The 15,781-nt window shown below is 27.3% G+C and overlaps 1 protein-coding gene across 3 annotated transcripts in view; it reads right to left on the bottom strand.

Annotated features, from left to right (window-relative positions):
• The window catches only part of LOC106678281 (CTD small phosphatase-like protein 2), a 40,441-nt gene that overhangs the window by 14,926 nt on the left and 9,734 nt on the right, over positions 1–15,781 (bottom strand). For 2 of the 3 annotated variants that reach the window (XM_067047611.1, XM_067047612.1), the window contains exons 2-6: positions 6,669–6,740; positions 6,467–6,542; positions 5,446–5,550; positions 3,129–3,228; positions 964–1,079 (exon numbers count right to left, since the gene is read on the bottom strand). In XM_067047611.1, the coding sequence (XP_066903712.1) occupies positions 964–1,079; positions 3,129–3,228; positions 5,446–5,550; positions 6,467–6,535 (390 nt within the window). In that variant the 5' untranslated portion in view covers positions 6,536–6,542; positions 6,669–6,740. Of the gene's footprint in view, positions 1–963; positions 1,080–3,128; positions 3,229–5,445; positions 5,551–6,466; positions 6,543–6,668; positions 6,741–9,878; positions 10,006–15,781 lie in introns of those variants that run through there. The other variant, XM_067047613.1, reaches the window with a different exon arrangement.

Raw genomic sequence — 15,781 nt, 5'->3', positions numbered from 1 at the left:
AAAATTAAATTAAATCTATACTGCTAGAAATGTATACCGTCAGGGGTTCAGTACTTTGTAAAGAAATACTGTTACTAGACCAACGGTTGTGCAAGGAGGTGATTTGGTCAGAATCACGTTCGGCCGCCAGATTTTTACCCAATTTAAGAGGCTGGGTGGACCCCAGGAGGGCTCCAGTGCCCACAGGAGTTGACTCAACAATTGAAACAACTTTCGGCCCAGCCAGATTCGAACTTGGGTCAAAATTATATATTATTATATAAAAATCATTAAATATATTAAAATTATGTAAATATATCGGAGAATAAATTGAATCATGTATTTCTACAAAAAAAAAAAAAGAGAAAGTAATTCCTTTTTGGTTTAAATTGATGCTTCGGGCTTAAATAGTCCAGCAATTTGAATTTTTAAGAGAGGCTAAAGACTGCAGTGGTGGATTGGTCTGAATTGACTTCTGGGATTTGTATGGACTACTTACGAGGTGAACATTTCCCAGGATATTAGTGCATATTGGGGGTGAAAAAGATCATGTTTTTCGGTTCATTTTTTATATTTCGAAATAGTTTGGTCGTACCTTAAAAAATATTAAACTAATTGTAGGTTATTAAACTTTATATAAGAATCTTTTTTCGTATATGTTATATTTTAGTGTAAAAAATATAAGCTCGTGAAAGTAGTAAATTAAAAACAAATTTTGAATTTAATATTTTCAGTTACAAATCTTTGTAATCGACGAAGACAATTTTTTTAAAACCCCTTTCCTAAAATTTAAGGTTCAAGGTTTTAAGATAAATAAAAAATCTACCTCCGCCCATCGCCTTTCTACGGCTTCTGTCTGTTCATTTTTGGAATTACTCTAGTTAATATTAATTTAGAAAAAAGAAAAATTAGTAATATTAAAAAAAGTAATCAAATAACTTTTTATGTTAGTATTTTGATACTAATACATGAAGATTTAATTACCTCTTGTGTTGCTTCAGAACAAATATGCTGATCCTCGTAACCGTAGTAGCTCATGTATTGATCTTCAGTTTGAACCAATTCCACAGTTTCCTCTTTTGTTTCATTATCATCAGTAACTACTCAAAAGAAACAAGGTATAAAATAAAATAATTTATAACAGAGAAAATGCCTATAACAAGTTCATTATATTATGAATTGATATGATATTGCCCATTACGCTCAAATCCCTGATGAGATATATTAAGTTATTAACAGATACCAGATATTTATGCAATAAAAAGCTAAAATAAAAAAAGCAGCTGTGTTAAATAAAATAGCAATAATAACAATACAGATGCCATTTTAAAACTCTAAACTGAATATAAATCAACAATAGGATCCAGGATCAAATCTTATATATAAGTCTAAATAACAGCATCTAAGCTTTAACCTCTTTGGAAAGTATAATTAGATAATACTTTCCAAAGAGGTTAAAGCATCATAAGAACAATACTAGAGATCAGAATCTGTTACTGCCTATTTGTACAGCTAATTTTTATTCTAAATTATTATTGCGAACTAGCAAATCCAACAATGCTTCGCTATTGCTACAATGTAAGTTAAAAGTGAAGACAATCAGCTTTCCAACAGTTCTATTAACGTAGGAATTGGATAAAATACAAAGGAGTTATGAACGATTATATGAACAATAGCCACTGGAATAAAAAAAAAAAAACTCCTCCAAACAAATCTAGTTAAAAAATTTCTAATTTAAAAAATGGTATTTGATGAGGCTAAAAATGAATATGATTTGTCATAACACAAACAATTTTGTTGTCCTACTTTACTGAAATCCTCATTGTTTTTTTTTTTTTTTTAATTTTTAGTGAATAAAAAATCATTTAATCGAAACAGTAATATTTTTTTCTTATTCTTCAGAAAGAGTTAAATCGATTGGCATAAAATAACCATGACAAATTGTATACTTTTTGAACGACACGCCAAAAACGCTTATTTTTGTAAATAATTTTTTTTTTTTTACCAAAAAATTGGGAAAGTCTATATCAGACATTGACCCATACAAGCTTTTCAACTGACCCACTCATTGGTTTTTAAAAATTAATTTTTTATAAAAAATTATCTAAAAATAAACAGCAACCGATTTTTCATTAAATATTTTATGTTTACACTTTGTTATACATTTAAGTGTATGTATACATATTAATAAATAATGGTCCGGGTGCGGTAAAAAAAAAACTCAAATAGTAGATAATTTGCTATTTTATTAATTAATTAAAATAGTATAATTATCTACTATTTGAGTTTTTTTTTTACCGTACCCGGACCATATTCCATTCATCTATACACACGGTCAATCAATAATCTTCCATTAATAAATAATATTTCATAATAAATATTTTATATAATTTCCTTTACCCCTTGTTCATTCAAACTCTCAGTAATCCATGAAGCTAGTACTAAAAAAAAAAAATAGGGAATAAAATTTGACCCACAATTCAAAAAGGTTCGCTGGTCTATATTCTTCCCAGGAAAATTTTGAACAATTAGCAAAAAGCCCCGTCATAATCGGATGAACGGTGCGACAGTGCATAAAGTACAAACAAACAAAAATTTTCTTTTTATATATTAGACTAGCTGAACCGGAAATGCTATATCAAATATGCTATTGCTATATTTGATGTATATAGATTTAATGAACCCAATTGACGGTTTGTTATAAATTTATGTATTTATTTAAATTGAACATATACGTATAATTTATTATTATGAATGTACCAATACTCTTCATACAGCTGAGTAAACCTGATTAAAGATAAGATTTCAAATATATTAACTTCTGGAAAATCCTAAATAATTCCAAAGAATTAAAATGGCATCTCTAGATAAATAACCACATATGAATTTTATTTTTTTAATAACAAACATACATATCTTAAAATATTTTGAGCTTATTAGAGCAATCAACTAAACACTTTAGATAAAAAAACAAACATGAAATTTCAGGGTTGAAAGATTGATTTGGAGTTACATTTTTTTTTTAGGTTAATTATGAATTTAATACTTTGGATATACAAAAAAACTGAAATATGATCCTCGACCTTCAATAACAAGAAAATTTACTTTTAAGACCAAAAATTATATAGGTATTTGGTAATGTTACATACCTTTATGAGTTGGAAAGATTTCCAAATCGGATGGAATGTTAGCGCCATCAGTTCTGAATATAACATCACTTCCCCAATTTTCTTTACTTTCTTCGAGCTCCTATAATAAATATATTAATTTTTAGAAATAATTATAAAAATAATAATTTTTGCTAATTAAAAACAAAAACTGATACTGTCCATGCATCATACAGCATTCACTCACCACCTTACTTAGAAATTAATTTCTAATATATATATATATATTGCAATGCAATATCCTCTTTTTGAGTAAATAGTTATTTTTTATGTATAAACGGTTTTTAGTATGTTTTTAGTTAATGTATCAACGTGAAATAATGGTAATTTGTTTTGTTGAACCAAAAAGAAAGCTAACCAATTTTCATTGTCTATAGTAAATACGTTAGTCAAAACAAAGTCAAGATGGCGGTGCGTGTCCTCCAAAAGAGTCTGTTGAATAGTGACCATATTGAGCAGATTCAAATATTTTAAAAACATTATTTAACTTCCCATCATAGCTGAAGTTACAGTAAGAATAAGTATTAAAAAAAATTATTCATAAAGGAAATCATAAGAAAAATCTCATAACTATAGTGCTACAATCGATGATGAGAATTAACACCTAGAGAAAGGGAAGGAAGAAAACTTGGTTTTAGGGGATTCGTTGCTTAGGCACGGGCGGGAATGATGTTTCCTGGATGAGGAGGTCCTCATCATCTTTTGTCTAGCTCAAGGGTGGACATCTTGAAAAAGAGGACATCGAAGAGTCACCCAAGAAGAATAAAGGGATCTTTGTTTGGATCACCAAACAACACACTTCGGAGGACAAGAAGTGAGTTGAAAACTTTTAGAGGACCAAGGCTTTGTTTACAAACAGTATTGGTTTGTAAAATAGAAGACATCAAGACTCATCAAACATCAAGTAGATTGTATAAATTGGTTATAAAGTAGATTGTATAAATTGGTTATAAAGTAGATTGTATAAATTGGTTAGTTTAGCTCAACATATAATTAACTAAAATTGTAAAAGTGTTATTAAAGATAACTCTTCTGATTGCCTAGAAACCCGCCCTGAGATTAAGAGTCTAAAATGTTATAAAATTTAAAAAAAATTCTACTATCTATTTAATATTAAAGCTTTTCATTAGAGCCTAAGATTAACATATAAGAATTAAGTTAAATTCCTTTTATTTTACTATAAATAATTTTTAATACTATAATATTTTGTTAATTAATACTTACAATTAATTTTTTATATTCTTATCATTGTCTATTTTATATTAATACTATTTCTATTTCTTCTTTTTATTCATTTGTTTATAATTTTATTTTCACTTATATTTATATAATTTTAACCCTGCCTTAATTCACCTCTCTTTTTATTTTATTATCCTAGGTCAAAATATTTTTAGTTGTTTTTATATCTATTTAGCAATGATAAAGCTCTATAAAGTGGGGCAAAATGTCGGGAAAAAAATAGTTTTTAAATACTTTTTTGTTTTCTTTTAACTGCATCTCTGACCATCTTCTTCATAATCAAGTCAGATCACTAAAAGTTATGTGAATGCAATACTTCCTCTTATTATTATTAATGGCTTGATAGACCGTGGAGGTCCAAGGCCTCGCCCGATATACTTAGGAAATATATGATATCATGATGTCGTGGTTTTTATAGGGTGGGTTCATCACTCCCACGCCTATTTTTGTGAGTGCCACCCATTGGTTAATGAGCCTCACAAAAGCCTAGGGGGAGGCTGTGAGTGAGTATTGCGTAATTATATGCTTGAAAAAATCCCGGATAGGGCTGGGGACTCGTACTCTCAACCTTAGTGTTGGCAGACAGGTGCGTTACCACGCTGCTACCGTCAACCCCCTTATTATATATTTCATTTGCAGGTAAGTAAAAGTAAAAACAGATTATTATTAAAAAAATGTGGAAACATACTATTAACATTTATTCATATGTTTTTTTGTCTTTTCAATTACTACTAATACTCTCAATTAATACAACACTTATTTCCAAAAATTAGTTTTCATCCGAGGAAAATATTTCTCCATTACTTAACTATCGAATTCTTTCTTAATTTATACCCATATATTTTTTTATCTGTACTAAAAATGAGAGATCGTTAATTATTTTATTTAAGGCAACTTTAGAGGAAGATATTTTGAAAATACATCATTTAATAATAAGTCCTGACAGATTATTACAATAAGGTAGAATACATTCACTCGATGAGGAAAAAAATTTCTAAATTTAAAAAAAATTTAATAACATTATAAAATTATAAATAGAATTTTAAAAATAATAACTCACCAAGTTGTCAATATGGGTATCCTTTTGGATCATTTTTGTTTTTTTTCCTTTCAAACCTTTTTTCAAACCCTTTGAAGATGATTTTAATTCATTATTAGTGGACCTCTAAACAGAATCAATAAAAATTTATGATACTCATTAAAATAATAGTCATAATAAAAATAAATATCATTAAACTTATATAAACACATACAGGACTATAATTACAGATAATTCTCAACAATAATATTTCCATCAATCCTTGAAGAAAATATAAATTATCCATACAATACGTGAAGATGATAAAATAGAAGAAAGACTTTGCCACTAGTTTTGATGTCTCTGGTGCACAATATTATCAATAGAATTTAAGGATATGTCGGAACTTAAACGATATCGAATAACACATTTTTTCGGGACTGAATAAAACTGTGAGCATTTTGTCTAGTTTGTTTTTTTTTTGTTTTTTTTTTATAGTCAGCTAGACAAAATGGATGCCGCTATTAGTTTTTGTATACTTGTAGATCAGCAGTACTCAAAGTAGGTGCTGCGGCAACTTGGAGTGACTTAAGTGTATACCAGGGGTGCCGAAAGCAAATGCCATTTTCTCAAAATATTACAAAAAAAAAATAAATAAATAAATAAAAACATTAAAATTAAAAAAGCAAGTTCTAGAATTATCTTTATGCTGTTTTTCTTCTTCCCAAGATAATTGTGCTTATCATTTTAAAAATTGTGATCATTTTTCATTTAAGTTACATCATTAAGTGTAAATCTTTTTTTTATCCCTGATGAAGATATCCAATGTGGAAGAAACATTGGCTCATAATTAAATAGTTTCACAACTATTTGAGTTTTTCTTTGATCGCACTTGGACAATCTTCCTTTTAATATTACACATGCTCAAACCCTGACTATCTTCCAACAATATAGTTATATATTATTATACATATAGCTAAGTAATAATTTTCCAAGATATAGTTTCAGTTTGTTTTAATTCTTTTCAAAATTCATAACCCTAAAAATAATTTAAATATTATACCTGTACAAGGGTCGGTTTGCGACTATCTAGGCGGCAGGATCTTTTTTGTTTCCTACGAAGCCAGGCCATTTTTCACCTAATATTAAATAAACATGGTTCTTATTAATATAATTTTTTTATATCATTATATATTAAAAATAATAAATTTGTTTTATCAATTACAAATAAAAGAATATATAAACAAGATGAATTAGTTACATACCAAAAAAGTAGAAGATATCATGGTGCTCAATTGTTTTCTAAGCCAACTCTACTGATACAGTGCTACAGTTATCTGGAAAATGAAAAATATTGTAAATATATTTACGTAAATAGATTGACTTCACAACTAACAACTACAACTATCTTACAATTAAAACATGAGAAAAAGAGAAATTCTGGTAATTCGGAAGTGCTTGGTGAATGACCCATAAATATTTCTTAATGTTTGTAGAAACTTAAATGGATATTTTTAAAAAAAAGGCTTATTTAAATAAAGAAAAATTCTTTATAATATAAATAAAACATTTGATTTAATAATATCTATTGTTTTAAATATTTTAATGATTAATTTATGAAAAAGGTTCTTATAATTAATGTAATATCCCAGTGGAATACATCACCTCATTTTATCTAGATGTACATGTAAATAGAACTATATTATGATTATGAAACTTTTTTTTAATTTTTAAAATTACTTTATTATTTTTAATAGAAAGATAATTAATCGAATGTATTTAATTAATTAAGGAAGATAATCCAGATCAAAAAAGGAACTTAAAACTACCAAATTATTTATTGTGCACCGTTTCACCTCATCTAAGTAAAGTAAACCAAAACACTGACTAAAAGCAAGATTTTTTATCTCCTGCAAGGTAGGACAAGATGATAGTTTATAATAAATAGCTTTTGTTAGATCCACCAGGATTTTCCTTCATTAATATTTTTTTTTATAGTAAAATCAATTTCATAAAATCAAATCAATCACAAACACAAAATTTTATAATTTTGTTCAAATGATAGAGTTATCTAGATGATGATAACGACTTTGATTTGCCTAGTTTTGTTTATTTTAATAATAAAGATTGGGGCTGAAACTTCGGTTATGGCCAATAAAAACTAACTTTTAAATTTAATATTTAATTACGATTCACCTAAAGTGATAATGATTGGATTTAACTATATTGTAGAATAATTATCTCATGAATATTTTAAAAAAATTAATAAATCAATACTTCAGACATAAAGTAAAATACGATTAACCCTAAAATCACAAAAAAAAAATCAACTATAAAATCCATGATAATGTGATCATATCGATCAAATATTTATCAAGTATTAATATCCAAATTTAAATTTTGTTCAACAATCAAATTTTATAAACAGTAAAAATAAGATAGTTCTAAATAAATAATATATGAACTGGATTTAACTATATGAAGTGTAATATAAGTACTATTAATCAGTGCATCATTTGGACCAAAAATTTAAGATTCAAAATCCAAATTAAAATTTAGTTCAAATAAATATACATATGTGATAGATTTTTAAATTTAAACCTTAGTTTGAATAAATACACATATGTGATCGATTTAACCATACCAAGTAGAATATAAGTGCTTCTCCTTGGTAAAAGACAAATAAAGAACAAAAAATTCAACACAAAGTAAAGTTTTACACTAACGGCTCAAAGTTACTAAAATGAATAACACTAATTACTAGTATTATTCAAATATTTTGAGGGGAAAAAATAAATATGTTTAATTCTTATAAACAATATCAAAGAAAACCTTTATTTACAAAATTTATTAAAATATTTAACAATATAAAATATAGGTATATATGATTATTTAATCATCATCGATTATTTAGGTAAAAATCAATTATCAAAAAAATAATAACTTTAATAAAAATCTTTACCATAAAATTTTACTAAAGAAATATATTAATCATCAAATACAAAATAAATGTAAACAAAAAATTTAAAGACCAAACAAAAACTAAATGTTAGAATGAATAAAAGATTTGAATAACACTAGTTGAATAGTGTTCATCAGACATTTCAGTAAAAAAATAAATAATTTAAATTTGTGTAATCAGTATTAACCATATCGAAGAAAGGATTGTTTTATTTAATTTTTTTTTTTTTAAATAATATAAAAAAGATGTATAATTATTTAATCTACTTAGGTTATTTAGGTAATAAACAATAATCTATAAACAAAAAAAAAAACTAATAAATGTCTTTACTAAATGCTAATATTCCAACTACCAAATAAATAATAAATGAAGAAAAAAATCCAAAACCAAGAAAACATTTGCACTAACAATTTAAGTTTACTAAAATATTTTAATAGCACCAGTTACTAGCAGAGTTTAAACATTTTAGTAAAAAAATCTCTACAATTAATATTTCTTATTAATATATACAATATCAAAGAAAGATATTGTTTGTTAACTTTTTAAAATATTTAATGATATAAGAAATGAGTATAATTATTTAATGTTCATAGATCATTTTAGTAAAAACCGATTAAAATTTTTAAATTATCACGAAGGTGAAAATCACAAAGAAGAATTTCAAATTTAATGTTAATTTCTGAAATGTTGAATAAAAAAAAAATTAAATTGTAGCTTTGAAAAATATAATAATAAAGGCATAAGAAAAATTAAAAGAGCGAAATCATTTCAAAATAGAAATAAATTAAAATATTTGAGGCATTCGGTATTGAATGATAGCAAACTTTCCAAGATTTTTTTTTTAGAATATTTTTTGAAAAATTATTTACAACGAATGTAATATCTACTTTTGAACGCTTCACTTTATATTATAACAATAATAATATTAATAAACATCTAAATGTAAATAGAACTAAATCATGATTGTGAAACAATTTTAAAGTATTTTTTTTTTTTAAATGTGTATCAACATAAAATTATAACAATTTGTCAAAGTTTGAGTTTGTCAATTTTTGATCTGCTTACTGTTGTTTATCTAAATTATCAAGTTTGCAAAAATATATGTAATGATAAAATGAAATATACACAATTCTATTATAAGAATAATAGAAATAGAAAAAGGTAAAAACAATCTGAATGTTCGTAACTGGTTTTATTTAAATATATTTAAAAATTTCAAACAAGTACACAAAGTCATGTTGGGTAAATAAACAATAAAACAGAAAGACACTATTTGTCTTCATTCAAGTGTAATAGTATAAAACTTATTTTCTAACTTAAAACTAATTTTAAAATGTCAAACTATTTTAAAAAATAAAAATAAAAAAGTAAATAAAATTTTTAAAAATTCTCAATCTTTCTACAGAACACAAATAAAGTATTTTTGATTAGATATATAATGTACTATAATGTATTATGTAATATATAAGGAATAAATAATACAATTAATAAATAAGCTAGTGAGTATAGTTACCGGGCTAGGGTAGAGGATAGCCTGAGGAGGCGGTTTGGATGGATTTGGCCGAGCTCGGCCGAACTTAGCCGAACATTCCCGAGCGGCCGAAGGACATTAATCAATATGTGACGTACGATTCCCCACTCTCCTATATAATCCATTTTGTCCGACCATTTCGTATGGGATTATTCAACAATAGATAATATATTTTAATAAACAATAGTATTATGCAATTGCAATAGATTTTTTATATGGAATTCTATAAAACAGAAAAAAAAAATCCAGTAAAGAGGACTCGCAGTTAACACCAAACTTCAAATTTTTTATCATTCGAAATTAAAAACACGTGGTATTCAACACGTGGAATTATAGTTGACTTATCGTAAGTTTAATATGAAGTTAAAACTATCAGGAAATTTCATTATACCTTGAAGATATACAATCCACTCCAACCGCTCCACGTCAAATGGAACGTTTTAGTACTAGAGTCCAGAGAAAAAAAAAGAAAATTGTTCACACTTCATTTTTTATTACTTTAATGAAAACAATATTTAGTTATTATAGTCAAAATTTACGACTCCGCCAACCATAGTAGTGAAGGGGGAGGAGGGGGGTAAAAAAATGGCGGATGTTTCAAAACGTTACTAAAAATTAATGTTTCATTCAGAGTTCCATATATCTTTAAAACTACCAAGAAAACTAGAAAACCTAAAATAACATAATTTAAAGTAAAGTAAATTTGCTAAAATATGAACCGTAAAAGAGAATATACATTTATAGTTCCCGAGTTTATTTAATATACTTTCTTAAAAAGCAATATTTCATTTTTAAAAAAAACATGCATTGAAAAATCAGATGTAATTGTCAGCTAATAATTGTGCAATCTATATATCAGGGACCATTAGACGTACGAATGTCTATTAGCACTCAAATTAAAACTAGTTTAATGGACTATAAAGTAGTTTATGACGTTTATCTTCGTAGGAGTAGTAGTTTTTATGATGTTTGCTAAAATAAATTCACAAAATATTTATTTCTGATTATTCGGACACACTTTACGAAATTATGAAAACCTATATCTCAAAAACCATTTGACGCAAAGATGTCTATTAGCACTCAAATTAAAGCTAGTTTAATGTACTATAAAGTAGTTCATGACGTTTACCTTCGTAGTAGTAGTAGTTTTTATGATGTTTTACTAAAATAAATTCACAAGATGTTTATTTCTATAAGTTCGGACACACTTTATGGAATTATGAAAAACAACTAGAAATCAACTTATTTTGGCAAAGATCATGAAAACTACTACTTCTACGAAGATAAACGTTATAAACTACTTTATAAGGGGTATTCATGATGTTTTGCTAATGCAAAATGTCAAATGTGATAAGTATAGGATTGTGAGCTGCCATATTTAAAGTAATGTAAATGTTAAATGCATAAGAGCTCCTAGCGGATTTTCCAAGCAACTTGTTTGATAACCTTTCCTTCCAAAAATTCATGTTATTGTTTATTTTTGAGTTTTGATTTATTACAATATGCCTATATTGAGTGGAAGTTGTTTGGATGTTTGGCCACTGAGTACCTTGTTGATTTTCTAACTTGTGGGGAAGGGAAACAAGATGAGGTAATTGACAACTGCCATTACATTATTATTATTATTGCCATCCATTGCTTTATTAGTTATAAAAACATCCAAAACAATACTAACACAATCAAAACACAAACTACGAGCAAGTAACCTAACACAATAAACAAAATGACGAGCTCACCTGGTCTGTTGGGTGACGTCACTCTCCATTTTAAAGACCTAGTAACAGACTCTCAACCATGTTATATGTTACATCGTTTTAACATTAGGGGTATCCACGATCTTTAGTTTAACATGTTAAAGCGTGTTAAATGGAGAAATATTTCCTTCGTTAACCATATTAGAACGATATAAAATATAACATGGTCGAGTGTCTGTTAAATGGAGAATGATATCAGACAACACACCAGCTGAGCTGGTCACCATTTTGTTTGTTGTCATGTTAAGTTACTTGCTCGTACTTTGTCTTTTGATTGTATCAGTATTGTTTTGAATGTTTTTATAACTAATAAAGCAATGTATGACAACAATAATAATATAATGGCAGTTGTCAACTAGCTTATCTTGATTCTCTTCCTCACGAGTTAGAAGATCAACAAGGCACTCAGTAGTCAAACTTCCACTTTTCACTAACTTTACATGAAGTTCACGAAGGAAAGGTTATTAAACAAATTACTCAGAAAATCCGCTAGGAGCTCTTATGCATTTAACATTTAACATGACTCTAAATAGGGCTGCTCATAATCCTATAATTATAACATTCACAATGGTAAAACATTTTATTTAATACATCATAAATACCCCTATCGTAAAAGAAGGAAATATTTCTCCAATTAACACGCTTTAACATGTTAAACTAAAGATCATGAATACCCCTGTAGTACATTAAACTAGCTTTAATTTAAATACTAATATACATCTATACGTCTAATTAGATATAGATTTCATAAAATAAATTCACTAAGTACACATTTTTCAGTACATACTGGAAGATTGCTGATTGACCGTGTGTATTAATGAATGGAATATGGTCCGGGTGCGGTCAAATAAAACTAAAATAGTAAATAGGTGTACTATTTTATTTGAGCCAACGTTTCGCCCCATGTACCAGGGCTTCGTCAGGGCTAAAAAAAAGATACAAACACTTGACATAGTTACAAAGAAAAAAAAACATAGTAACATAGTAGTAAAGTATGTTTTTTTTTTCTTTGTAACTATGTCAAGTGTTAGTATCTTTTGTTAGCCCTGACGAAGCCCTGCAACGTGGGGCGAAACGTTGGCTCAAATAAAATAGTACACCCATTTACTATTTGAGTTTTATTTGACCGTACCCGGACCCTATTCCATTCTTTTTTCAGTGCAGTCTTTATTAACTGTTGCTTTAAAAAAAAATTGTATCTAGGAAAAAATTTAACGTAAACTAGTAAGGCTCATATTCTACCAAATTCACTGTACTTTAAATGATGTTCTATTAAGTTTTCTAGTATTGTTGGGGGTTTCAAAAATATGTTTCTCTGAATGAAAAATTATTCTTTTTTAACGTTTGAAACAGCCACCATCTTTTTATTTCCCCTAACTATACTTGACAGAATAATCAATTTTGACTAATAATAATATGTAATTTTCATTAAAGTAATCAAAAATTGGGGTGAAATAATTGACTTTTTTCATCGGGATCTTGTACTTGGAGGCCCAACATTTATTCAGGGAATCGATATGTTAGAATGATAATATAAATATTTTAAATATTAAATATTTATCGAATAATTCGAAAATTAAACATTTTCAGGAATATTCCAGATGGTTGTTTCAAAGATAACTATATTCTCTGATCGAAGATACAGCAAACAATTGTTAAAGATCAATGATTAAATATCGATATCATATCAATTATACATGTTCTAAAATATATTTATATACCTGTTGAATTTATTTAATCAATAATCAACATTTCATAGGAAGCAAAATACGATATGTCTCCGGTAATTCACGATCAGTCTAGAAAATAATTTTCATATGCGTTCATTTCTTAAATATTGTTTTTATTGTACGGTTTTATTACTTTTAATCTACCAATATTTGCCTTAATTATTACTATTTATTTATATAAGTTAATTACCATGCTCATGACATTATTTCTTTAACATAAAAACAATTATTTATTTGTTTATCGTAAGCGGGCTCTAAGACGCAACGTGTGGTCGAATGTCGAACTACAAGCTACCGATAGGAAAGGTCGAAGTTCAAGTTTCCTTCGTGTGTTCAAATACGTCGAAGCCATTATAATCTCATAGAAACTGCTAATACTTCTAAGATAATCGAGAAACTATCATTTTCAATAAAAAACATTATTCAATTTATTATAATATTAATAAAATATTTGTTAGCATTTTCCCAGCTTCAATTTGAGGGTTAATAGACAACTATACATCAAATAGTTCCTGAGATTTGGCTTATCCAAACCTTTTTTTTCTCTAATTAACAAAACCATTTTTTTAAATGGTGGTAAAAAAACTGCATTTATTTTTTCGATTATTTTTCACTCAAAGCTCAATATATTTAAAGCTATCTACCACACACGATATAAATCGATAAACCTCTTTTAAAGTTGTATAAATTTGCTATCATTTACGCCCACATATAGCTCTTTCTAGGGGCGTATAATTATTTATTCTGTGACTGTAGCCGTTAGTCAACCCAGTGGGTTCGAGAGCCATCCGGGGGTCCTTAGAGGGGGTACTCTTAGAAATCACCTCCTTGCACAAGCGTTGATCAAAAAATCGGTACAGGTTTTCATTTTCGTATATTAACATTCAATAGTTGCAAAGAACGAAGATAGTAGAAAATGCTTTTGAGTATATAATTGAGTATAATCTTTAATTTGAGTTCTTATAGACATCTTTACGCCTGATAGTTTCTGACATATTTTCCAAAATAAATTCAGAAAATGTTGCTTTTATGTTATTTGGAAAAAAAAGCTTTTTGAAAAACTGCATCTCAGAAACTATTAAACGTATAAATGTCTGTTAGCACTAGAATTGAAGCTAGTAGTATCATACAGTAATTTTAATGATAATCTTTGTTAGCTACAGTTTCTATGACATTTACCAAAATTTTTCGTTATTTCAGATTTTTTTAAAAAATTTAATGGGCTTTAATCTTTGCTTTGGAATATTTTCGACCAGAATTTGTCACCGAGTATATGCAAAAAATAAAAAAAACAATTCAAGAATTTTTCGACTGAATTTAGCACGAATTGTAAAACTTGGATTCTACACCATACGACACCCATACAACATATTATAGGATCATAACCTTAGTAACTTTATCTAGGTTCTAAGTAATTTTTAATTCAAGAAATATTAAGTCAAGTTTAAATCATAAGTTGGGGAGCCCGACATGTAAAAGTTTGGGACATATACAATTATCATATCTACTGGCCTGATGAGAAAAAAGTAATTCTGACATATTAATAAATTACGGTGGGTTAAATAAGGTTTGTCCAAGAAACGAAGCAAAAATAAATATCAAAAATGGAAAAAGTTCTGATTTTTTAGATATGTTGTTTAGATTTGGATTGGCAATAAAAATATAAATATTCGACCTCCATAGACAACCAGAAGTTTATTTTATTCAAGAAAAACTATAAAATTTTAGATAGTTTTCCATTCTAAACTCAATATCTTGGGAAATATCTACTCCGGGAAAAACATTACGCACACTTTTTTTTTTTTTTTTTAAAGTAGAGTGAATTTAATATAATTTTAGCTTCCAAAGAAATGTGTGTTTAATATTACCTAAGGTACCTGAGATAACTGTTTTTTCCAAAAACTGTAGTGCAATGTCAAAATCTAGTAAACTATTTCTTATGCTGCCCTGGAGTGATAAAAATATCTGATATCAATATTTCCCTAAGTTAATTGACAATCGGCTAATGATAATTGTATCATGTGAATTAATATTTAAATACATATACTAGTATTATTATTATTTATAATTATTATTGGCGCGACAGACTGTGGAAGTTCAAGGCCTCGCGCGATGTATTAAGAAAATGTGAAGATGGTCAGGGCTGCGGTCAAAAAAGGACCAATATTGTTTTCAACTATTGTCCAAGAAACGAAGAAAAAAAAAATCGGATAAGAAAAAGTTCTGATTTTTTATATATGTTGTTTAGATTTTGGATTGGCAATAAAAATCTAAATTTTCGATCTCTTAACACGATCAGAAGTTTATTAGATAGATAGATAGATTTAATTGACCGCAACCCTGACCATGTTCTTCATATTTTAAATTATACGGCCAACTATTAATATAAATTAAAAATAAA

This window comes from Halyomorpha halys, unplaced genomic scaffold (assembly GCF_000696795.3).
Source record: "Halyomorpha halys isolate HHAL.00 unplaced genomic scaffold, Hhal_1.1 Scaffold132.1, whole genome shotgun sequence".
NCBI classification, from domain to species: domain Eukaryota; kingdom Metazoa; phylum Arthropoda; class Insecta; order Hemiptera; family Pentatomidae; genus Halyomorpha; species Halyomorpha halys.
This window is presented reverse-complemented; position numbering and strand designations above follow the sequence as displayed.